General features: G+C 48.7%; 1 protein-coding gene across 1 annotated transcript in view; it reads left to right on the forward strand.

The window, feature by feature from the left end:
• ATP2A2 (ATPase sarcoplasmic/endoplasmic reticulum Ca2+ transporting 2) overlaps positions 1-25307 on the forward strand; it is a 62653-nt gene that overhangs the window by 31016 nt on the left and 6330 nt on the right. Inside the window, 12 exon segments of the mRNA XM_078154291.1 lie at positions 11231-11311; positions 13689-13774; positions 14102-14566; positions 18340-18428; positions 20564-20666; positions 21335-21466; positions 21573-21699; positions 21836-22050; positions 22705-22743; positions 22745-23041; positions 23910-24130; positions 24572-24774. Coding sequence (XP_078010417.1) covers positions 11231-11311; positions 13689-13774; positions 14102-14566; positions 18340-18428; positions 20564-20666; positions 21335-21466; positions 21573-21699; positions 21836-22050; positions 22705-22743; positions 22745-23041; positions 23910-24130; positions 24572-24774 — 2058 coding nt within the window.

Below are 25307 nucleotides of genomic sequence, written 5' to 3' on the forward strand. Positions count from 1 at the left end.
TGCAACTACTGGCATATTGTTAATGAAATAAATTAATATGCAAATGAGATAGCCATAAAATGCCTAGCAGCGCCTGGTATACAGTAGGCACTGGATAAATGCTCATTCCCTTCTCTTTGCCATTTAATATACAAGAAAAATAGCATTCCCAGGTTTCATCTCGGCAGATATCTTGTCCCTTGGCGGTTAACCATTTCCATATTCTCTGCACCATCTTGTTGTCAGGACTGGTCATGCTTAAAATGGCTGTCTCTGTGGCACTGCCAGTAATCAACTTGATGTTGGCAGTAGGCCTGGATTTGGAGGCTAAAAATAACTGCCGGTGAGGAGGCTAGAACTTCCCTGCTGGGCTGTGGAAACTTGGGGTTTCTTTTGGGGGATTGGCATACGTACAGTTAGAAAGTCTGTTGCATGTTCCTGATCTCCTGGAAGTTAAATATCAGGGTGGAGAGAGTACTAAGTTTGAAGTCTGAAAGACCTGAGATTGAATCTTGTCTCACACACATTAGCTCAGTCACTTACTCTCTCTTAGCCTCAGTTTCCACATCTGTAGAATGGGCATAATAACACCGCCTACCTCCCAGAGTTGTTGTGAGGTTCAGCCAAGATAACATAGACTACAAATGTTAGCTGTTATGTAATCAGCACAATCGGCTGGTCTTGGAAGTATCTTGAGGGCAGACTGTGGGTCAGTAGAAAGCACACAGGACTTGGAGATGGGAGCGTGGGGGCTGGATGTGCTTCTGCCCTCCGTTGGCAGGGGTCCCCTCGGGGTAGCTGCTGGCAGTGCTGCTGTGTTAGACTTGCCACAGCCATAATTCTTGGCTTTCTTTCATTTAAATACTTTTATGAATATTTAATATCTAAGTCCGTGTCTTTCAGGATGGATGACTTAGCCTCTTTGCCTCCTCCTTAATGGCTTTTAGCTGTAGGATTTACTCATTCTCCAGAGGCCCTGGATCCCATCTTAGCTCCAGTTCTTTTCATCTTTCATAGATGTGGTTCCCTGAGAAAGGTATTCCCATCGACGCTGCCTCTCTGGGGTCCATCGGTGTGACCTAGACGTTGTGTCTGTTTCTGCCTGGTGGCGTGACTGATTTTTGTCCCTGAAGGTTCACTTGGCTTTTGTGGAGAAAGCTCGTGTATGGTGACAGTGTTGTGATTCTAGAGTAGATGGTTTCAGCATTCCAGTAGATTTCCTGTAGGTTTTCTGAGATTCGGTTTGGGGCCAGACCTATGATTGCATCAGTTTGGAGAACTCTCATAGTGGAAAGTCTCTTCTCATTTGATAGATTAAGCTGAAGATCAGCAGAGGCTGCGTGCTGTTATACCTAAGGGATTTGGTCATGCAGCTGGTATGTGTCAGAGTCTGGATTTGCACCCAGGTCTTACTGATCCCAAGGCCGGCATCACTACTCCTTGCAGCCTTTCTCGAGATCTGTCTTTGGGAAAAGTTGGATGGCATGAACATAGTGTGAAACCGCTTCTCCTCCAAGTCTGTCCCTTCAACTCTTATCTACACCTCATTACTTCCAGGAGAGGTGCCCTCTGAAGATGTAACCTCTCCCCCTCCCCCAAACTTATTAAATGAATTGGCAAATCTGTGAGGAAAAAGAATTCCTAAAATGAAGATGCGTTCACAGTCGACAAGTGAGACGGCACCTGAATGTGGGATTTCATGGGTACTAGGAGTTCTGCCATGAGAGTTCTCTCCACTTGGCATCTGCCTGGTTTCAGCCCCTTGGGACTAGACACCCCTGGTGTCCCGTTCCCCCCCTCCCCTTTTTCTGTGTTGTCTCTCCCCCATTGGATTGTAAGCTCCTTGAGGGCAGGGACTATTTTTTATTAATGTACTTAGCCTGACTAGTAGGCCCTTAATAAATGTTAATTGGATTATTGGATTGGAAATGAGGGAGGAAACACCCTTTTAGCAGCCTTTTAGCAATTCAGGTCTTATCTGCCTAGAACACTTGAGAGGCTAAGTGACCTGGCTCCGCACTCTCTCCCGGCCCCCTTACTGAATAATGGCTGCATTATCTGGCCTTGCTGGCCAGTCAGTCAACGGGTGTTTATTAAGCACATACTGAGCTCTAGGCACACTCAGGATGCCACCAAATGAACTTGTAGTTTAATGGTGGAGACTGCAAGGACATCTACCAGTGTGCACCCCCATAAATACAAATATATACAAAGGAGCTAAAGATGATGTGGGGATTGGGAAAGACTTCATGCCTCTTGGAAGCAGCAGTCAGGAGAGGGAAGGGATGGCCCACCTTAGGGATGGCCAGGAGAAAGGCACAGAGGTGGCAGCTGGACTGAGAGAAAACCAATTTGTCTGCATCTCCGAGGATTAGCCGGGGCTGCTGACAGGCCGGGCTCAGGCTGTGTAGGCTTTGAAGGCCAGACTGGCTGTTTCTTTTTGGTGCTGGAGTTGGTCGAGTAGGAGAGTTTCAGGCTCAGCCTGTCCTTAAGGAAAATTACTTGTCTGTCTGTGTGGCTCGATGAGGGTGGGGACGAGCCCTGGAACTGTTGAAAGTTGTGATTGCTTTCTTCCCCGGGTTGGCAGGTCTGGTAGAAGGCAGGAAACTCAAGTTCATAAAAGAGGTCGATATTTGATTTTCCAGGTATGTAGTTGACTTGCCATCCATACCAGTCCAGAGAGCGTTAGGGTGAAGGTCGTACCTCTGGCATTTCCTCCTAGCAGGTAAGTCCTCACCCCCCATCTGTTGGAGAAGCCTATAATAGTACGAATCATGGGAGGTGAGAGCTGACCTTTGCAGGGCAATTCACATCCATCCCCTCTCATTTCATGCTCAGAGGAGCCCTATGAGACACACCCCATAGGTGACGTTACCCTCAACTGAGGCTTGAGACATTACTTTGACCACCTTCCTAATAAATATCCAAGGCAGGGATTTGAACCCAGATCTTCCAAGGCCTGTACTCGGCCCACTAGGCCATACTTCCTTTGGCTGGAATCAAGTTATTTTCCATTATATACCTGTAAATGTTTTCCTTTCATAAAGATCTTATTTGCAGAATTTCATTTCTACTATAAATCCCAGTTGCTCTATTAACTGGCGTTGCTCAACTTTGTTTGCATGGAAAAGTACCGTGGGGATGGAGGAAAGAGAAATTTTTTGGAGTTCCTGGTATGTGGGAATTTAGGGTTGAAGACCACAGAAAGGACATATGTCTGGCTGATAGGCCTGGTCCTGACACTGCCTAGGTATGGAACCTGGGCCAGGTGACTGGCTTTGATGCTCCTCTTCCTTCCTTTTAAAATGAGGGGGTGGAATTTAGGAGATCACTTCAGAGGACAGTGTCCCTTCCAGCCCTGGCATTCTTTCAGATATGCCTGGATCCGTCCCCTCTTCTTTGTAACCTGGCCTGCTCAGGCATAGCTACATGGTTTCACAAAAAAATGTTGACTCTCAAACTAAGGAGAACTATCCTCCCTCAAGACTGCCCTGGAGGAGGGGAGATGGTTGGGGTTGGGAGTGTACAAAGTTTAAGACGAGGCAGATAGGTGGCATGTGGGGCTTTTTTGGTTTGGGTTTGTTTTGTTTTTGTTTTGCTATATACATCAAGTCAACTAGTATTTATTTAGCACCTATGTGCCAGGCGCCGTGCTTGGAGTCTTGAAAACAAGGTAGCTTAAGTGTGGCAAAAATTGTGGGTGATGGTTATGTATTTATATGAGTGTTCTGAAGAGTTAGAAACTATTGTAATAAGTATTTATACAGATCAAAGATGTATTTGGAAGGTCATGTTTAGAATTATGGGGTTCCAGCTTTCCCCATAGTATTATTAAATGTCTCCTGCACTAGAGTTTGTAGACTAGGCCTAGGCCACCCTGAGCTGAGGGATGGGCCAACTGCTCCTGTAGAGCTGATAGCTAGAGGCCGTCAGCCTCCATGTGCTCCCTAGAAATCTCTTCACAACCTTACACGAGCATTGGCTAGTAGTTTTCCTACTGGGGTCATTGCTCACTGTTTGTCTAGTGCTATAACAGTCTTTCAAGGGAACAGATAGGGTTGGATTGCTCTTCATGTGTAATGTATGATGTTAAAGGGAGGAAGAATCATTTTTAATTGATTCTTTGTAATGTGATTGGTACCAAGTCATTGAGTCTCTTGTTGGGGCACATGCAAACTGAGAAATGTATTAGAATACAGATAATTCACCCTCCTAAGCCGTCTCCTTCCAAGTCTCTCTTCTTTGGGGCAGGAGCAGAACTAATCACAATAATACTCAGACTCAGTGACTTGTTAGGTATGAAATATTGCTACTTGTTGCATAAGCATTTCCTGAAGGAATTTCTTTTTAACTTGGTGTGTCCCTGCAGTCAGGTGAAAGGCTGCGCTTTTCTCTCTTGAGATTATGCTTTCACGGTCTCCTTCCTAAGCTGGCTAGTTAGTGATCACATGCCCGGTTTAAGTAAGGTTTAGTGAAATGGAGCTTAATTTAAAGAGTAAGCCCAGGCTCACACGATTGGGTGTTCATGTGTCAAAATCAGGGCATTAAAAAGAGTTGAGAGTTAGAATAAGTTCTTTGGTGTGAATGAGCTCACTTTAGACAGAACTGTTTAATGTGGATGGCAGAGCTGTAGCTTACATCAAGTCGAACCTCCGTGGTCCAAAGAATCTTCTCTACGATGTACCCGTAGAGTGACGTGGGTAATGAGCAGTGAGAAAAGCCCATCCTATCTTGGGGCAGGTCATCATTGGGTGCCTTTTCCACAAGATGGCCCTTCAAATACTTGAAGGAGACAGCTTTTGTGTTCTACCTTCATGGAGCAAAATATCCTTCAGCCAGCCTTCTTGCAGTCTGAACTTCAGGCCCTCGCTCTGCTGGCTTCCCCTGGCATACCCTGCCAGCCCATCTCGGTCCTGTCCCCTCCTTTCTTCTCCACGAGATCACCAGCACCATTATTTGTGCTCAGTCATCTTCAGTCTCTGCGTGTCTGTAGGCTCTTTCCCTGCTGCCTATAAAGACACTTGTGTTTTCCCCCTCCTCCCAAAACTCTCACATGATCCTGCAGTTCCCATGTGCTATTGCCCTCTGTCTCAATGTCTCCTCTGGTGATGTCCTCGGAAAAGACCCTCCCCAAGCTGGCTTCCTGATCGTCCACCCAAAGCTGCTTTCTCTTTCTTCATTGCCATATGTAACGCCTGTTCTCAGTCCTTCTCTCTCTTGACCTATTGGCCACCTGCTTCTGAATCCTTCTTGGGGTTTTTGTGACACTCCCCTGGCTCACTGTTCTTTTCGAGTCTCCTTTTGCTGGATCTTCATCCTTGTCAGCCACCCAACGCCGATCCCCAAGGCTTTGTCCTGGGACCTCGTCTCTTTTCTCTTGTCTTGATCTCCCCTGCTGATCCCGCCAGTTCTCATTGGTTCATCTGATTCCCCGATTTCTGTACATCAGCCCTAGTCTCCATTCTGAGCTCCAGGCCTGCATCTCCAGCTGCCTTTTAGAGATCAGTCCAACAGATATTCATTAAGCACCTGCTATGTGCCAGGCACCGTGCTCGGCACTGGGGATACAGTTAATAAAAAGGCAGTCCCTCCCCTCGAGGAGCTTCCCGGAGAGGGGAGGAGACCAGGCGTGCTTGGTCACGGGCAGCTTGTTCTGGGAATTGAAACCAGGCAGAGCAGCACATGTGGAGTGCGGTGAGTCCTCGGCTCCATAGGTAGAATACATGGGGGGAGGTGACACCTTGGGCATCTCAACCTCTGCATTTCCAACAGTTCCTTATCCCCTCCCCCCCCATCCTGTCAGGGGCCCCGACGTTCTCCTGGCCTCCTAGGTTTGACTCTTGGAGGCATTCTTGACTTGACCTCACTCATCCCATAGATGGGATCCATTGGCTGAACTTGGATTTCAGGCCCATCACCTCCCTCGATGCTCGGCCTCTCCCACACGGCCCGAGACCGCATTAGCTTCCTTGGCCACCATCTTTCTGTGGCGCTTCACTGAACTCTCCGCCATCTGTGGTCTAGACATCCCAACCTTGCCGTGGACGTGTGAACGTGGAACTGGTGGGGGGGAGGGGGGTCCCCAAACCAAAATTCATCTCACTCCCTTCGGCCCAGTGTTGCAGCCTGTCCAGACCATTCTGGATCCTCACTCTTTCATCATTGTGTTTGCCGTCTCTTCCATCTTGGCATCATTTGCAAATTTGATGCTATTTTTGCCTTAATCTAAATCATTAATAAAAAAAATATTAAATATCATAGACCCCACATATCGTGTTGATCCCTGGGGCGCTCCAAGGGAGAGCTTCTACATTAGCTGCTAATAGCAGCTAACATTTATATAGTGCTGACTGCCAGGCACTGTGCTGTTTTATGAACATTATCTCATTTGATCCTCGTAACAACCCTAAGAGGTAGGTGGTGGTGGTGTCCCCATTTTACGGATGAGGAAACTGAGGCCGATGGGTTAAGTGACTTGCCCATGGTCACACAGCTAGTAAGGGGGGCAGGAGTTAAACTCTGGTCTTCTGGAATCCAGGCCCAGCACTCTGTGCACGATGGCACCCCCTGGTGCCTGCAGCGGTGGGACGCCGTCGTTACTTTGGTAGATGCTTTTTCAAAGCCAGGCATTCCACATTCTCAGCTTATGTCAGCGCGCCCGGGTCCAGGCCCTTTTGTAGATACTCACCCTCTCGTCTTCGATTCCTGGCAAGGACCAGAATGTGTTGAAGTCAGCCTGGTAGCTGATGGCTTGGAGATACACTTCTTTTCCCCTTTTTGAAGATCAGGACGTCTGTCCTCTGATCCAGTGGGCCTGCTCCCATTCTCTCTGTCTTTGGAAAAAATGCCCCAAGCAGCTCCGGAGTCATCTCCACCAGTTCTTTCTGTGCCAGACGGTGTCGTTCATCAAGTAATTTAAACTCTTTAAGGGCTTATTTACCTGGGGTATCTGCTACCTTCCAGCCACCCTGGTTCTCCCCTTTCCCAAGAACATTCTCCTTGGCAGAGGAAACAGCCCAGACAGTCACCTGAGGGCAGAGGTGAAGAGTTCAAGAGCTCTCCATCAGGAGACATTATCAATCCATCCAATCTATCCAACAGTTACTAAGTGTCCCCTTTGTGTCAGGCGCTGTGCTAGGCACTGGCTATACGCTCAGTAAAGAGAACAACCGGCCGTACCCTCAGGAAGCTTAGGGTCCAGTGGAAGGAAGCAAGGGGTGGGGGAGAACAGTGGCTCGGGGGCATCTGGTGTGGAGCTGAAGCCATCCAGGGCATCAGGTGCAGACTGAGCCAGCCCCAGAGCCCAGACTCTCCCCTCTGTAGAGGAAGGTTTTGGGAGGAGCATCCGTCACAGCGGCAATGAGCTTACCCTGGCAGGGGCATTTTGTCCAAGGAGGTGAGGCCCAGCCAGAGGGCCCCTTTGCTTTCTTGGTAGGGTTGTTCTTCCCACCCGGCTCGCCCAGCCGCTGGCAGGCTTTGAAACTGGAAGGTTAGGAACAGCCAGCTGTCAGCAGGGGTGGGGGTGGGACACGCACTTACCTTTTCTACTCATATTCTCCTGGCTACCACTTTTTTCCTTGACCATTTTGATGCATTTTGAAAATGTCTGAGAAGCCATTGGTTACCCTTCTTTTTCTGGTCTTAGTAGAGAAGGACTAGATGTATCTAGAGGCACATTGAAAAGCTGACTGCAAGGTCTTGACGGGTCTGGGGTTAGTGGGCCTGGGTTCAAATCCCAGGCTTGGCCCACTTTATGTGAGCCTTCATCGGGCCTCATGTGTAACACACGGGGCTGAGACAAGGGGACCCATTCAAATGCCTTCCTGTCCTCAAATCCTGTGGTCCCATGATATCATTCTTGAGCAAAGATTGAATTAATCACATCTCACTTAGGAAGGTTTGAAGATTTCAGAGTTGAGGCAGAATTAGGGCAAATGTGTTGCCAGATATGTAAAGGGAATTTTTCTTAAACCAAATAGAGCAATAATATCTTCTTCATTAAGTTAACTTTTAGATATATTTCCACCCCCTAAACTTGTGTACAAAACAGGTTTGATCATGAGTAGCAAGGACCTATGTGGTATTATTGGTTACCCTGCCCTTCTCAGCTCTTTGTGATTGGGCCTAGTTCAGGGCAGAGGTTCCCAAAGTGGGTGATATCGCCCTCCTGGGGGGGACGCTGGACCCATGGGGGGGGCAGTAGTAGCCTCAGTCCAATTGGGGGGCGTTGGATAAAAATAAGGGGGTGATGAAAGTATAAGGAAAGAAGAGAAAATTTTGAAAAACTGTTTATACGTGTTTCATCTGTTGTATAACAGAGTTAAATTCATAGTGATTACATTATTTTCCAAATAAACAAAATGCAAGTTATAACCAATCAGTGGTCAAGTCCGCTGACAGGTCTTAACAAGCAAGTGTTGACAGGCAAATTGTCCTGCATTGTCAGGAAGTCCAGTGTGCATTGGCAGGAATAGGTGTGTGTAATGGCTTGTTTATAATGTGATACTATGTGGTTACATGATACAATATTGTGTCATCAAAATTTTGATGCAGGAAAACCCCCCCGCAAATTTATAATAGATTATTAAATTTAAGATGCATCATTTAAAAATACATATTTTTTTAAATGACACAAATTTTTTAAAAAGTTAAAGGGTTAAAGAAAGTAGATTTCCACAGGGGGCTCTGAATAATTTTTCTTTTGAAAAGGGGGCAGTAGGCCAGATAAGTTTGGGAACCTCTGGTTTGGGACCTCTTCCCTGGAGGGAAGTGAAGGAGAGATAAGAAGCAACTGATGAGGAGCTAGACAGTGAATCTTTTTTATAACACGTTCATAAGCTCAATAAATATGCAAATATAAAGTTAAATCCCAAAGGATCCATTTGTATCTGAGAAAAGTCTAGATTTTTTGGCGTGTTCCACCATCTTTGGCCTGCATGTTCAGAAGCTTGGTTTGAGATTCTATGTCATTGTACTCAGGGCATGTGTTTCCAGTTGTGCTTTCTTTGCTTTGCATTATTGATGTCCCACATTTGTCACGTTAATGTTGCAGTTTCCATTTTGTTGATAACCCACAATTGGCTTGGTAGTTTACTAGTCCTCGAATAGAGTAGTTTCTTCTAGGGTTGTCGTTTTTTGTTTGGTTTGGTTTTTTTGCAATTACAAGTAGGTATGAATGGTTTTATTCAGAATTCCTTTTTTAAAGTTTTCTTCCAGAATATCATCTGCAAGATAAAGCCATGGTAATGAGATCACTAAGTCAGAGTCTACTTTATAATCTACTCTGTATAGCTGAGTTGCACTACCCTAGAATTATATCAATGTACAATTACAACAGTAATGTGATAGAGTGCTTCTTTTCCCATAGCTTCACTGACCATGAATTTTGCCATTTTAAATTCCATTTGCCAACTTTATTTGCAATAATAATAATTAGACATGAATCCATAGAAACTCCCAGTATATGTCCAAGTCACATAGTTGAAGTGAGATAGTTAAGGTATGATAGTACCTCAAAGTTCTCCTAATCTGCATTTCTCTGATCATTTTGAAGAGTTGGGAATTGTTTGTAATCTATAACAGGCGTTAACTCGGATACAGTGTTCTTTTTCCTTTGGCTGTTTGTCCATTTGGGAACAGTTGTACTATGAAAGCCTTGTACCCAATCCCCCCTCCCAGCTGAGGAAATTAAGGCCTTTCCCCAGGAGCCCCCACTTCCTTCTTACTCTGCATCTCAGCCTTTTGAGATCTCCCATTTTTTTCTCCTTTAGTATGGGCCTTCTCCCCAAGGCTCACCCCTCTACATGTGCCCTGAATCCTTTCTCTTCCTACCTTCTCCAGGAAATTGTTCCCAGTATCACCCACCCCACCCTTTAGCTGCTGGTTCCCTCTCTGCTGCCTACAGGCAAACCTGAGAGCTCTTAGCTCTTCACTGGGACCTGCCTCTCGTTTCTCCTGCTCCATCACTTTCTCCCTCTCTCCTCTGTCTTCCAGTCTCTTCATTCTGTTCCCCTCCCCCTCCCAAACCTCCCACTCTTGAGTTTCCCATTTCCTGTTGAGGACTGGACCTGGCACCCACAGCCTCAGTCTCAGATTCATCCCTTCCTCCTCCCTGGACCCAGGTCTGGTTAGACGCCACATCTTGTCCCTCTGAGCTGGGATCCTTGTTACTTCTCCTCTACCCTCCCAGGGGTCCTTCTGGCCTTGAGTCTTTCCACACAGCCGCCAAAGGGAGTTTTTTCCTAAATTGAATGGCAGCCCCTCCTGGTCTCTGCAGTGAGCATCCCCTCTGGATCCTTGTTTGGCCTTTAAAGCCCTTTACCAACTGGTCCTGATTTACCTTCCCAGCCTTATTATATACTCGCCTTCACACCATGTGGGGTCCAGGGAAACGTGCTGGCCACTGTCCTGTTGTTTTCTGTCTATGGCCAGCCCACATTTCCCACCACCTGCCCTTGCCTGGCATTGAGGGCCGTGGTCCCCATCAAAGTTCATTCCCAAAGGGCTGCCTTTTTTCTTTGCCAATCACCTTCTGTCTCCCCAGAGACTCAGGGCCTTCTCGAGGTTTATGTGGACATACAAATTTATCTCCTCTCTTAGAATGTCAGCTCCCTGCAGGCAGGCATCAGCTTGCTTCTGTTTGTCCCCGTGCCCGTAATAAAGGCTCTGTGGCTAGGTGGGCTTGGAGGGAGGGGATCAGAAGCTCCTCCACGGCTCTCCGATGTCCCAGTGAACGGATCGTCTTCGAAGCAGAAGGCGATCCCTGAAGGCCCCCTTGGTGCTTACTTGGCTGCTGGCTGGTCAGTGCCTCTGCTTCCTGTGCTCTCCGAGGAAGGTTTCTGTGGCTTCTGTCGGGCCCTGCGGGTCTTCTCTGCAGATGCTTTGGCGTGCTTACTGGAGGCCTTGGATGGGGAGGGGAAGGAGAGGGCCAGGGCCTTAGGGAGGACACACAGTAGGGTCAGTAACTGTTAGAGCGTGAGCTCCTTGAGGACAGGAACCGTCTCTGCCTCTTTTTGTATCCCTTGAGGGGGGCACATGGTTGGTACTTAATAAGTGCTTACTGATTATTAATTAAGGTGTGTTTGTTCTGAGTCATTGCACGTGGCTGGTTTTGAAACAAAAGGTTGTGCGGGTTGTACTTGCAGAGCTGAATGAAATATGCGTGTGTAAAGGCCCTCAGATTTATGATTTCTGTGTGAGCGTGGATCTGCTGGTGTAATTGTTGATCCAGATGTTTGCTTTTTTAATGCAGTTGGTGACAAAGTTCCTGCTGACATAAGGCTGACGTCCATCAAGTCTACTACCTTAAGAGTGGACCAGTCGATCCTCACAGGTAATTGTTGGTGCTTACATACGTGTGGAACGGAAAGCCTTTGGCCCCTGCTTCATGTCCCTGTGAAGCTGCTAGAGGATGCCCCCGGAGTTAAATTGCCATTAATGGTGCCGGGCCTCCAGTTTTTATTAAGCACTAAAGGGGCCTGGTCCAGGCCCTTAAGATAGGGATTTAAGCATAGAATCAATGAGAAGAGATCACCTTTTACTAGGCCCTCCCCTGTTAAAAGATAGAACTGGGCCATTGTCATCAGAAAATAGCAATTTCCCAAGTATTTCTAGCCAAGCATTTCTTGAGTTTTTATTTTTAAACAAAGCCTGGGGGAGAGGGGTAAGGTGTAAAGGAAAAGATTGTGGTAGTGCATATGCTTTATATAATTGGCTTTCATCTTACGGGCAGTGGGGTCTCTGGTAGTTAGTAAACAAATGAGCTGGAATCAGGAGAGGTATGTTCTGGTGGAACGTAAATAATGAAGGCCCTGTAAGAGCTTAGCCGCCTTCCTAGCAGTCAGTAATCTCTAAGTACCTGCTCTGCTTCTGATTAGTTTTCTGACCTTGGGCCTCAGTTTCCTTATCTGTGGAAGTTGTTGAAATGTTCCCTGAGGACCCTTCCAGCCCTGACTCCATCTTTCTTTGCCTCAAGAGAAAAAAGTCTTAGATTGTTATTAACCATGCCTCATTTTGTAGAATCCTGAGACTTGGTGCTTTCTGATCTCCTGGTTTTCCAATCTGATCTACTTTATAGCAGTCACCTACCAAGCAAGTGTGATTAACAATAAAAGTGGGCCTAACAATAAACTGACTTCTACCTGACTCTGAGCACTTAGGCTGGAAGCTTGCTTGGGGGCCCTTTCTTTGCCGTGTTTGTTTGGCCAGGGCACCGGGTGGGGTAGAGTGAGTAGGGTGGGGTAGAGTGAGTAGGGTGGAGGGCTCCGGGGAAGGACCTGGGGAAGGAAGGGTGTCAGAAGAGCGGCACAAAAAAACAATGAGAACCTGAAGTAAAGCCCACAGATGGGGAGAGAAAAATAAAAATTGTAAAGGTCATCAAGATTTGGTATCAGATTATTAATTTTAAAGCAGTTGCTTGTATAGAAGAGGCGATGTGAAAAAAGCAGAAACAACAATGGTCCGGGCTGGCAGCTTTCCGAACGGTCTTCATGTTGAAGGAAAATGCCCAAAGGCCACAAGTAAACTCATTACCAACTTAAGTGAAGTCCTGTGCATACAGCTGGAAGTGAAAAATAGGAATCCTTTATAAGCTATTCAGATCTGGTTTTGAAAATAAGAAACTGTTGGGGCAGCTAGGTGGCGCAGTGAATAGAGCACCGGCCCTGGATTCAGGAGGACCTGAGTTCTCAAATCTGGCCTCAGACACATAGTACTTACTAGCTGTGTGACCCTGGGCAAGTCACTTAACCCCATTGCCTAGCCAAAAAAAAAAAGAAAGAAAGGAAAAAAAAGAAAATAGAAACTGTTAGTAAAGGACAGTAAAACATAGGATTGATTTATCATGAGATCAAGAGTAGGAGTCATCTCCTCTTGGCTACCTCCTCTCTGCGTGATACCTGCATGCTTTATTATACAACAAAACTAGGGGTTTTGAGATTATAAATATTGCTTCTGGAAAACTAAGGCTACTCTGATGCAGCCTCTCGTTTTATCACAGAAGCAGCTCTCGGAGAAGTCACCAGGACTGGCCCCCTGAAAGGGGACCAGCTGTCCTGACTTTGTAGCCTGGAGCTCCATCCTGTGCACTGCAGAGCCCTAACTCTGAATGCTGTAGAACCAGAGGGTGGAGAGGCCAGCAAGAGCCCTGGGAAAGGCCTTTCTCCTCCCCTGCTAGCCCCTGCCTCTTCTTTATCTTGACTGCATTATAAGAGCAAAAAGTCAGGCTCTGTCATCTCTAACCTTTTGAGTAACAAGCCTGCCTCAGGAGCCCCTACAATGTGAATCCGTTAATGACTCAGTGCAAAATTCTGATTGAAGTGAAAGTGAGTTTCAAAAGTGACTCTAGAAAAATGAGAAATCTGCTTCAGAACTCTGCAGCCACCGAAAGATCTGCATCAGTTAAACCCGATTAACCTGTGATTTCTGGTTAAAGCCAGGATGAGAAGGGTGATCCTTGAGGCACAGGCAGGCAGGCTCGTGTCACTGAGAGCCAGGCCAGGTCAGCAGCGCTGGCTCTCAGCAGCTGCTGGCCTCTCTGTGAAATCATTGGGTTTTTCCCTTTCTCTTTGTATCATTTGACAGTTGCTTTTAATTGGCAGTCTGTCTTGCCATGGAAGATATTACAGGTTTTTGCAACTTTAAGCTTATTGACTGTTCCTCATCAGGGGGCATACATTTCAATATCTCCCATTTTAATGCTTATCGTTTAGGTGAGTCTGTCTCTGTTATTAAGCACACGGACCCTGTGCCTGATCCCCGGGCTGTCAACCAAGATAAGAAGAATATGCTTTTCTCTGTAAGTACTTTCTTCAAGCCCATTTTCACTTTTCCCATGTTGTAGCTAGCCCTCGGGGTTATGGGTCTTGGGGAATCTTAGCTCTTAAAACGAATAACCAAAAACTTGCCCTACAAATCAGATCGCTAAAGGGAACCTGCTTAGCAAATAGGCTGCACTTCAAAATTTGGTCACTTGGCCACCTTCCAGAACTTGGATTTGTTCTGAAAAACAACAGAAACTTGAACTTGGGGCTGTTGTGGGTGCCGTAAGCCATGGATCTGGCCCAACGAGAAAGTCTTAGAAAAATGACAGCCGTCCCCCATTTCTTCCATAATTCCCTTCTAGGGCACAAATATTGCCGCTGGAAAAGCCATGGGAGTGGTCGTTGCCACTGGCGTGAACACGGAAATTGGCAAAATCCGTGATGAGATGGTGGCGACCGAGCAGGAGAGGACGCCCCTACAGCAGAAGCTGGACGAGTTCGGGGAGCAGCTGTCCAAAGTCATCTCCCTCATCTGCATCGCCGTCTGGATGATCAACATCGGCCACTTCAATGACCCCGTGCATGGTGGGTCCTGGATCCGAGGTGCCATCTACTACTTCAAAATCGCAGTCGCCCTGGCCGTCGCAGCCATTCCCGAGGGGCTGCCCGCCGTCATCACCACCTGCCTGGCCCTGGGGACCCGCCGAATGGCCAAGAAGAACGCTATCGTCAGGAGCCTGCCGTCCGTGGAGACCCTGGGCTGCACCTCTGTCATCTGCTCAGACAAGACTGGCACTCTGACCACCAACCAGATGTCCGTGTGCAGGGTAAGGAGCTCTGGGTGCACTCCTGGGCCTGAACCCGCAGCACTGTGCTTAGCCCCGTGCGCTTGTTTGTAGTGAGTGGGGGTGGGCCGGGAGGGCTCCCTGGAGACAGCTCTGCATCTGGGTACAGGTCGTGACCTTGCTCCCCATTCTGTCTGTGCTCCACGTGTGTGCCTGGTGTGGGCTGCTGAGCGATCCTCTTGGCGTCTCTAAGCTGGTTGCTAGGCTTTCCACAGAGAGATTCTCCCTACTGGTGGTTGTTGGAGGCAGCCTGTAGCTCCCTCTCTCTCCCTCCTCCTGTCTGTGGGGTTGTCATCGGCCCGAAGACTCCAGGCCAGGCGAGGAGCCTGGAGGCTGTAGGGAGATCTTGGATATGCTGTGGGTTCCAGTGGGGCCTCCTCTGTCATCAGGCCCGATTGGGATGCTGCCAGCTTCAGTTTGTGGTTTGGTTTTGTCCTGTCTGTCAGGGCAGGGGGGAGTCTCTATGGCCCCTCGTGTCATCAGATGTGCCGTCCTTACATTTTGTGCCAGCAGAGGGATGTTGGCGTTGACCCATTCCCACCTCTCCTCTGTCCCTTTGGTGGAGATGAGGATTATGGGCACACAGTCTGTATCCAAGCTGTGGAAAGGTGGGCTGGTGGTGCTCTGGCCAGGTCAGCCAGGTAACCGGCCACAGGGCAGTGTAAGCCTCCTGATGCGGAGACACCGTCTCATGAACATGCTTGCAGCTGGACATCCCCCCAGAGTAGGCACGTGTAGTTGGCAGGGGCGGGGGCATGATCCACTCCCTACCCAGTTTCCTCCTATAGAAGCCGCCGACCTTTATTAAAGCCTGTTTGTTCATTCATTTCAGTCTTGTCTGACTCTCCATGACCCCATTTGGGGTTTTCTTGGCAGAGACACTGGAATGGTTTGTCATTTCCTTCTCCAGCTCATTTGACAGATGAGGAAATTGAGGCAAACAAGGTGAAGTGACTTGCCCAGGGTCACACAGATAGCAAGTGTCTGAGGCTGGATTTGAACTTGGGTCTTCCTGACTCCAGGCCAGGCATTCTATCCACTGTGCCATGTAGTCAGAATGCCAGTAAATACATAGTTCTCTGAAAGAGAACAACCCTGCTCTGCCTCCATGAAGGCGGCTTTTTTTTTTTCAGTGTTCTTGGAGAGATTAGCATTTGAGATGAGAGTTAGGCCTCCTTCCCAGGAGCTCACCCTGAAGCCTTAGCTGGCCCCAAGGACTGTGGCAGGGACTGATATTTTCTTGTAGGCCTTTACTTGTTCAAAGGCTTGTTGGCTTGTGTTCTGGCGAGGCGGGGGAGCATCCTCCCCCAGGCTGCTTGGCATCCCTCCGGGGTCCAGAAAACTTGGGAAGGGGTGTGCTCGTGCTGGCCACAAACCAGCAAGGTGGCATGTTGGCTCCTCCGTGTGAAGGGCAGTCTTTTGTCTGCCATGCCATCTCTTTTTGTTTTAACGAAAGAGAACATTTCTCTGAAGAAGTCATGGCATAATTAAGTCGGTGGCTCAGGGAGGAAGGTGCTGGACTGAGCATCAGGAAGACCTGAGTTCAGATCCTGAGTGGCTCTATGACCCCAAGGCAAGTCCCTACTTCTCATCTGCCTCAGTTTTCTCATATATAAAATGGGGTAATAATAGCACGCACCTCCCGAGGTTGCAAGGATCAAAAGAGATAATACTTGTGAAGTGCTTTGCAGACCTTAAAGCGTTACATAAGTGCTAGCAATTATTACTTGTTCATTTATTTTGATCAAGAAATGCCCCTGAAGTGGAGGCTTTTGGTAACCTGTGTGTGTGTGTGTAATTGTAATCATCCATAGGACAGGGGCTTTTCCCCCTTTAATGAGGTTTTATTTGCCCTCTGTATGTATTGGCTTAAATGCCGTGAAAATGTTTATGTCCCCCAGAGCCTGATGAGGCTGCTTTGTCTGAGGAATTTTTAATATTTTGTTGAAATGTTGTCGTCTGTCTTGGGAAGTGCAAGTCAGCCATCCTGCTCGCAGTGGCGTTGTCCTCCCTCCGACCCCGTGGACTAGGACGGAAATGAGGGGAACACGAGACGAGACCTTGTTGTGCTAAATTACTGCTATTTATAGCAAAAACCATAAAATGACCAACATCAGATGCTGCCGGGCTCCTTGGAGCGTCCGCTTAGCAGTCAAAGGCCCCCCCTGCAGCTCGGCCCGCCGAGGAGTAATCGCCGTGCCCTGCGGCTTTGGGTCCTCCTGGTGTCCAGTGAGCTGGTCTGAGGACATTTACAATTTTTCCAGCTTCTGAGAAGTCTTACCACAAAGGAACTCGGCCACTGTAGAGAAGCAGGCAAATATTTCCCTTGGGAAGTAGCTGTTGTTTTTGTTTTTTAAGAATAAACTTGGATTTCTACATTATACATGTTTTACTTAACTGTTCCTCAGAATTACTCCCAGTCTAAGGCAGCCCTGAGCTCAAATCTAGCCTCATACACTCACTGACTGTGTGACCCTGGGCAAGTCACATAACTTCTGTTTGCCGCAGTTTCCTCATCTGTAAAATGGGGATAACAGCAGCACCTCCTCTCAGGGTTGTAGTGAGGATTGAGGGAGATGATGTTTGCAAGGCACGTGGTTGGGACTACATAAATTCTAGCTGTTACAGTAGCATCCTCGTTGTTCTCCAGGTGATGACATTTTCTTTTCTTTGACTAGCCTTTTGAAAGGTTCCCATGATAAGATACATCAGTTCTGAATGATGTTAACGCTTAGGAACGTTTGCATTGATTCCTTCCTCGTAGATTGTAGTACCCACCCAAGGCAAGGACTGACCAGACCTTCTGTCTCTTGGCTGACCTCCTTCAGGCTGATGCTGGCGTGTGTTGTGCATACAGCTGGTGATTAATACATGGAAAGAACATCAGAGTACCCAGGTCTTGAGTGTTTAGACATCAGCAGATTGCAAAACAGTAGATAAAAATGAATGTGACTGTGTTCATCCTTATTTCCGTGGGAAATGCTGTGGTTTCTAGTACTGAGAAAATGGCAGTGCCTAGAGTCTCAACTGTACGTGTTCATCATCCTGAAGATGGGCCTCTGGGGAGGAGAGCTCGTGTGCCCAGGCCTCAGAGTGATGAAACTCTCACCTGTAGCTTCTTTAGCAATCACCTAGTCCAGGGGTGGGGTACCTGTGGCCCTGAGGCCGTATGTGGCCTTCAAGGTCCTCAAGTGTGGCCCTGTGACTCATCCAAGCTGCACAGCACAGATTCCCTTAATAAAAGGATTAGAACCTAGTCCAACCCCATTTTTTTTAAAGGGGGAAAGTACAGGGCTGGCAAAGTGACCCCCGAGAAGACAGAGCCCCAAGTGGTGGCCCCAGAATGCTGGTTGTCTGCCATCTTTCTTTTGCACCAGTTTCCTTCTTTATTCCCAGCCCTGTTTATAGAATTCTTTCACTACGTTAATTGCATGCTGATTACTGAGCCATGTTCGTATTAGTGTTACTTTGCATAAAAGAAGAAATTTGGCTTTGTGACAAGCAGATGTGACCAGTGGCAGGAAGCAGGCCCTTGCATTTGGGTCAGACATCCTTCCACTGTGGTGTTTGGGGGTTACCTGTTGGCATGGAGAAAAGAGCGGCCACCGGGACTGCTGGTGGGCATCAGGTGATGAAGTTAATTCACTTTGACTTTCCATGAAAGCTGACAAAGACAACTGCTCTCTCTTGTATTAGGTTGACAAAGATAATTGTCAGCAAAAAGCTTACCCTGTTTTTCAAACTTCCTTCCACAGATGTTTATTCTGGACCGAGTAGAAGGGGATAGCTGCTCTTTGAATGAGTTTACCATAACTGGGTCAACATACGCACCCATGGGAGAAGTGTAAGTAGTGTGTCCATGGTTGACCCACCACCCACAGGGAGGGCTCGGCTGGGGGTCAGAAGGGTCAGGTTCTCATGTTACCTCTGGCCACTTGTCAAAAATCAAGCATTTAGTAACCCCTTGCTGTGTGCATGTCACACAAGTGACAGAGGCCGTGCCCTCAGGGAGCTTACTTACCTCCTAACCAGATACTGCATGGATGTGTGGGTATTCTTAAAGGAAACCAGAATTCCAAGAGGTCAGCACAGGGGTGGGGAATCCACTGCCTCTAGGAGGCCACATGTCGTCTTCTAGGGCCTTGGCTGCACCCTTTGGACCAAGTCCAAGTTTTACAGAATAAAGGGGACTTGCTCTGTGAAGTTTGGATTCAGTCAAAGGGCCGCACTTGAGGACCCAGAGGGCCACGTGTGGCCTCGAGGCTGCAGGTTTGCCACCCCTGGATTAGGGGTCGAGGGTGAGGGACAGCCGGTGCAATGATGTACGGCCAGACTCAGGACAGAGGCTCAGGCTGGAATCCTCTGTGGGTCTGGGAGTCGCCTGTGTAGAGCCCATAGTTGGCCCTGGGAGAGCTGGTGAGAAACTCGGTAAGAGAGTGTGGAGAGAAAGGAGGAGCGATCCCAGGACAGAGCCATATGGGCGGGGTGGAGGTGATAGCCATCAAAGGAGGCTGAGAAGAAGTGGTCGGGGAGAGAGAAGAGAGCACGAGTGAGCGCTAACCTTTTCAGGGCGTTTGAGCTGAAGAACGACGGTGTGTTAGGGGCCTGGCAGACGGCATGGCGGGCTCCTCGTCTTGGTTTTTAACTTGGGCATGTTTGTGAGCAGCAGAGAAGGAGCAGAAGGCAAGGGGAGGCAGTTGGGAAGGTGGGAGGAAGGGCCTCAAGTAAAAGGAGTTTTAAAATGGGGGCACTAGCAATTGTTGTCTGCCTCACAGAGGATCAAGGGAGACCGTGTGTAAGGCACTTTACGGATGTTAAAGTAGTGTACCAGCGTCAGCTGTGATAGTTGTTAGTCCTAGATAGAGGAACAAGATGTGACGGGGGATGGGCTGGAGTGGTCGAGCTTCTCTGGGACTCACAGCACAAGAGAGGCCTTGAAAAGGTAGCTTAGGGCCACAGGCATGGAACCAGAGCGTATGAAGATGGTGGTGGATTCCCTAACGGAGATTAAAAATCTAAGCATTTCACAGATGAGTCATTTTAATAGGCCAAATTGTCCATCTTCTACTGTGATCTTGAGTAATTCATTTTTTTCAAGGCAGAAATACAGTTATTTCTTATTCTCAAATGATGGGATTCTCTGAGCTACTTCTTTCTAAAGGTAATGGTTAGATGACTGCTGACAGGCTTAAAGTAAAATAATGTTTAAAAGAAAAGGTTTGTGAATCTCATTTTTAATCCGAAGTAAATTATGTCGTGAATTGGAAGTAGATATAGATAATACAGTAGGTGGGCAAAGAGAGATTTCCACGATTTCTGTCTCCTAACATCACTGTGCTCACTTTCCAGTGAGTGTCATTGAATGACAATAAAATTTCCTTTTCGTTTTAAATAAGATGCTTAAAACAGAAACAAGGAGAAGACCTTTTGCAGATCCCTTTACTCTTCTGACTCTTGTCTTGAACAAATGAAATAGGCCAAGAGTCAAACTCCAAGAACATATCGACCATTTATCTTCCTGTTAGAGATGACTTCTGGTTAAGGATATTCTGCCGTGAATTTTGGAAACGGTTTTCATTCATCTAGTTGTACAGTGTGTGTTTACAAACCTCTCTGTCCAGAAGATGTTCTAGAACTTATCAAGTTGGGGCCTGTTCGTGGCTCTGCCTGTCCTGGATGGGCCTGGCTGGCCAGAGAAGGAAGTCCTCTATAAAGAATGGTCTTAATTCATTTTAAGTGAGGGCGTGTAAAGGCATGGTCTCCATCAGCAGACTAGGTGGAGCCAGTGTAGCATTTGACTTTGAGAGGAGACAGTAAATCGAGAGGACCCCATTTCAATATGGTGCCCCTCGCTCCAGTCATTCTGGAATGGAAAATGTCATTTAATGCAGAAATGGAACTTAGAAACCAACCAACCCTGGAACCCAGGTCATCAGAAGTGATGTGCTCTGAGCTTGCTGCCTTCTCTTCCTTTGACAGGCATAAAGATGACAAACCAGTGAAGTGTCATCAGTATGACGGTCTTGTAGAGCTGGCCACCATCTGCGCCCTTTGTAATGACTCTGCTTTGGACTACAATGAGGTGAGTGTCACCTGCCTGAGGGCAGGGCCCATAAGGCTGGCTGGTGCCATTATTGCAGCTTTTATCTCTTGAAGGGCATGGTGGGTGGTCTTAGAACACAGCCCCCTTCCTCCCGTTTATCAGAGGCGTTCTGCACCCAGCCCTTTACTGCCTGCCATTCACCACTGTTCTGTGAACAGCACATCTTAGAGTTGACATGGCTGGAGCAGCTAGTGCAAGTGAATTGTTTGGCCCACGTGCACACGGCCCACCGTCCCCTCCCAGAGCATGCCACACAGTCCGTCTTGCTTCAGCGATGACAGCATCATGTCTTAGAGACAGCAGGCTGAGACCTTCCACACTTCCTTAACACGAAGGCCTAACCACAAAACTTTGTCAGGGTAGCATTGATTTTGAAAATGTGGGGTCTCTTCCTACCCCCGCCCACTCCTTGCCTCACTTCCTAAGAAGTGAGCAGCTGAGTCGAGAGGTCTGACTGCACGGGCAGTTTAAAGAGCATTGACAAAAGCCTGTCCTTCCAGACCAAACTGGAATAGTCAGTGAGTCTTGAAGAGAACACAGAGACTGTCCAGCCAGACTCCGCTTTGGGACGGGCTCGGCACTGGAGAACCTTCACCATGGTGACGGCCTTCACCTTTTTCTTTCCTTCGTTTTTCTTTAAAATGAAGGCAAAGGGAGTGTATGAAAAAGTCGGGGAAGCCACAGAGACTGCCCTCACTTGTCTGGTTGAGAAGATGAACGTCTTTGACACGGAGCTCAAAGGCCTCTCCAGGATTGAACGCGCCAATGCCTGCAACTCGGTCAGTCCTCAGGACCCGTGGGGCAGTGATGGGGCGGGGGGGTGCGCCCTGTAGATGCCACATCTCATCTCATGGTGTCTCTGCCGCTTGTGGTCCCTTCTCTCAGGTTATAAAACAACTGATGAAGAAAGAATTCACCCTCGAGTTCTCAAGAGATAGAAAGTCAATGTCTGTCTATTGTACACCAAATAAGCCGAGCCGGACGTCCATGAGCAAGATGTTTGTTAAGGCAGGTGCCAAGAAGGAGAACTCGTCACTGCCTTAAAAAAGCCAGAAACTGGTGACCTGCTTAACTTGAGTGTTGCGGTACCGAGGTGACCCGAAGCCCGCTTTGTAACCTCGATGTCTTGTCCTTTGCTTTCTAGGGAGCCCCCGAAGGCGTCATTGACAGGTGCACACACATTCGTGTGGGGAGCACCAAAGTTCCCATGACTTCTGGGGTCAAGCAAAAGATCATGACGGTCATTCGGGAATGGGGCACTGGCAGAGATACGCTGCGCTGCTTGGCGCTGGCCACGCACGACAGTCCTCCCAGAAGAGAGGAGATGAATCTCGAGGACTCGGCCAACTTTATTAAATACGAGGTCAGCCGGTGAAAGGGGTCTTCATTCACACCCTCCACATCACTGTGTTTAGGAGAAAAGTCTCCAGCGAATAAACCCCCCCTCCCCGGCAGATGGCCTGTCACGGCCTGGTCGGGGCTTTGCTGCTCCCAATGTTTACGTCTCTTTTGCTGTTTTAAAATCCTCTTTCCTCTGTCAGAAGACTTGGTGGGATTGGGCCGAGGCCAGGAGGCTTATGGGGTAGCTTGATGATGAGGGGCTGGGCAAGGGGATTTTCAGAAAAGGATGGAGTGAGTGAGCAGGTTTCCTGCTGCCTCTTGAGTAGGGGTGGAGCGCTCTGTTCTTGTGGGGCGAGGGGGTGGGGCTCCGTCATGAGTCTGTTTGCCATCTGTGGGCGCTCTCCGTTGTGGAAATGCCAGGGTCTTCAGGGTCAGCCAGTCTCCAGGTCTTTTTCTTGGCCCATTTCGGAGCATAGGTGAGGCACCAGGAAGTTAGTGACCTGGCTGTGTAACGTTCCTTTGGCTTGTTGGGCACGGGCTGAAAGGTGCCAGGGTTTGGGGCTCGGGGAACGGCGTGTGGGGGGGTGCAAGACAAGCCTCGAGCTGAGGCTGGGGCACGTCGCCGTCACCGTCACTGTGCTGCCAACACGCTCGCTGAACCTCTCCTCCTTTCCAGACCAATCTGACTTTTGTCGGCTGTGTGGGCATGCTCGACCCCCCCGAGGACCGAAGTGGCCTCGTCGATCAAGCTCTGTCGGCAGGCTGGCATCCGCGTAATCATGATCACCGGGGACAACAAGGGTACCGCCGTGGCCATCTGCCGTCGGATCGGCATCTTTGGCCACGAGGAAGATGTCACTGCCAAGGCTTTCACGGGCCGTGAGTTTGACGAGCTGAACCCTTCTGCCCAGAGGGACGCCTGCCTCAATGCCCGCTGCTTTGCCAGGGTGGAGCCTTCCCACAAGTCCAAGATTGTGGAGTTCCTGCAGTCCTTTGATGAGATTACCGCTATGGTAAGTCTGTGAGAAGACTCCCGGCATGGGAATCAGAGAGAGGCAGGGGTTGGGGGGCGTGGGCTGCCAGTCAGGCACACATCCCGTTCAACCAGACAGCGGTGGCTGAGCCTGGTGTCTACTCACTGGTAGGCCCAAGTCACAATTTCTCACTTCCCTTTTGAGTGCTTAGAGATCAGTATCCTGTGATCATCTTCATGTTTCTGTACATACTGATGGACTGGAGTCTCTCCAGGAGTGCCTCCTATGTGCCAGGCACCCCACCAAGCACTGAAGATACAACCACAAATAAAAACAGCTGCTCGCTGCCCTCAAGGGGCTTACAGTCTGATAGAGGAAGGAAACACACAGAAAGGAAGCTAAAAGGGGGACAAGGGGGGACGATGCCCTCAAGGGCCAGATGGAGAAGGCCAAGCGGTACAGCTGGTAGGGATGGGGAACAGACTGAGCCATGCCCCCTTCCAAAGAGGGCCTGCAGCCCTCTGCCCTGCCCTCTGGTGAGATGGGAGCACCGTCTTGCAGGGGAAGGAAATTTCTGAGTGATGAATTTCCTGGGGAAGAAAGACAGTCAGGCATGATGGAGAGAAATCCAAAAGCTGCGTGGCTGGTGGGAAACGGGGGCTGCCATCCTGCTCCTCCAAGCTCCTGATGTGTATTCACAGCTGGCCCCCTGGTAAGAATGGGGGGCCACGTCATGTAGTGGGATTAGGGGTCTGCAGGCCCAGGTTCTGGTCACTCACTGGTTGGCCTGGGGCAGGACTGGTCACCTCAGGCTTTGTTCTGGGATGGAGCAGCGAAGGCTGGGACATTGTCTGATCCTGTGAGTGTCAACGGTCTAATGGTTTGCTCTCAAACCACCTACCCTTAGACTGGGGACGGTGTCAATGATGCCCCAGCCCTGAAGAAATCTGAGATCGGCATTGCCATGGGGTCTGGGACTGCAGTGGCCAAAACCGCTTCGGAGATGGTGCTGGCAGATGACAACTTCTCCACCATTGTGGCGGCTGTCGAGGAAGGACGCGCCATCTACAATAACATGAAGCAGTTCATTCGCTACCTCATCTCTTCCAATGTTGGGGAAGTCGTGTGGTGAGTGTCAGGGATGCCGCTGTGGGCAGGCATGCTGGTCTGGCACAAGCCACTTAAAGTAGTTGCTGTCCTAATGGGAACAGTGACCCCCGTGGACCCCGTGGAGGAAGGGAGCGGCGTCTTGGAGTGGCGGGTGGGCTTGGGGAGTGAGAGAAAATAGGCTCCGGAGAGGTAAAGGCAGAGTGGGGAAGGGCGTCAGGAGACCAAAGCATGGTCAGGTTTAAGCAGCCTGGAATTACATACCAATTCCTCATGCTGTAAAAATTAGCTGTTTATTGTGATCTCTGTGTAACAGAAGAATCGTGTATGAGCCAGAATACAAGTTTGTGCTTTGTTTCTGCCTCAGTCACAAAGTATCCATTTTCTTCTGTAGTTTTATTTAAAGTTGTGGCCCACAATAATGACCCTACTATGTGTCCTTCTCTTCTTTTCTGGGGGTAGTATTTTCCTGACTGCTGCTCTAGGTTTTCCTGAGGCTCTAATCCCTGTCCAGCTCTTATGGGTAAATCTGGTGACAGACGGCCTCCCAGCTACAGCCTTGGGCTTCAACCCTCCCGACTTGGACATCATGAACAAGCCGCCCCGAAATCCCAAAGAGCCCCTCATCAGTGGCTGGCTCTTCTTCCGCTACCTGGCCATCGGATGTAAGTAGACACTGGACAGCTTTTCTTCTTTGCAGTTCCTTGTGAGGTGTTAGTAGAGAAGTCGCATTGACTCGCTTATCGCGTTACACATTTCCGTCCTGGAACTTTTCACAAATGTGTTTGTTCCATCACATCTCCTTCGCACCTCCAGACAGGAAATGTTGTGCCTTTTTTTTTCCCTCCACTGAAATGCCATATGCCTATGAAGGGTGCTCCAACATGGCACGTTGGCTTATTATGAATGAGGCCTGTGTGCAAATCCAACTGTGCCTCTCCAGAGCCGGCTCTCAGAACATCTCCTAGTTAGTCGTTACTCACGTGATGTCCAGAAGCCATCACCAAGAGAGGCTAAGGAGGGAATTCCCCTTGGAAAACCAGATGATGGTGGTACTCAGAGGGCTGTGGAGAACATGACGTCATTGGGGCTAACTGCCCTTTGAGGGGTGGAATCCCAGGTGGACTGGAGGCCTGCTTAGCATGTCTGACACGTGGCCCTCCCACCTTCACTGAACACATACACATGGGTGTGCGCA

The sequence above is a fragment of the Phascolarctos cinereus genome, unplaced genomic scaffold, assembly GCF_003287225.1.
Source record: "Phascolarctos cinereus isolate Bilbo 61053 unplaced genomic scaffold, phaCin_HiC Scaffold_4;HRSCAF=312, whole genome shotgun sequence".
In the NCBI taxonomy this organism is placed as follows: Eukaryota; Metazoa; Chordata; class Mammalia; order Diprotodontia; family Phascolarctidae; genus Phascolarctos; species Phascolarctos cinereus.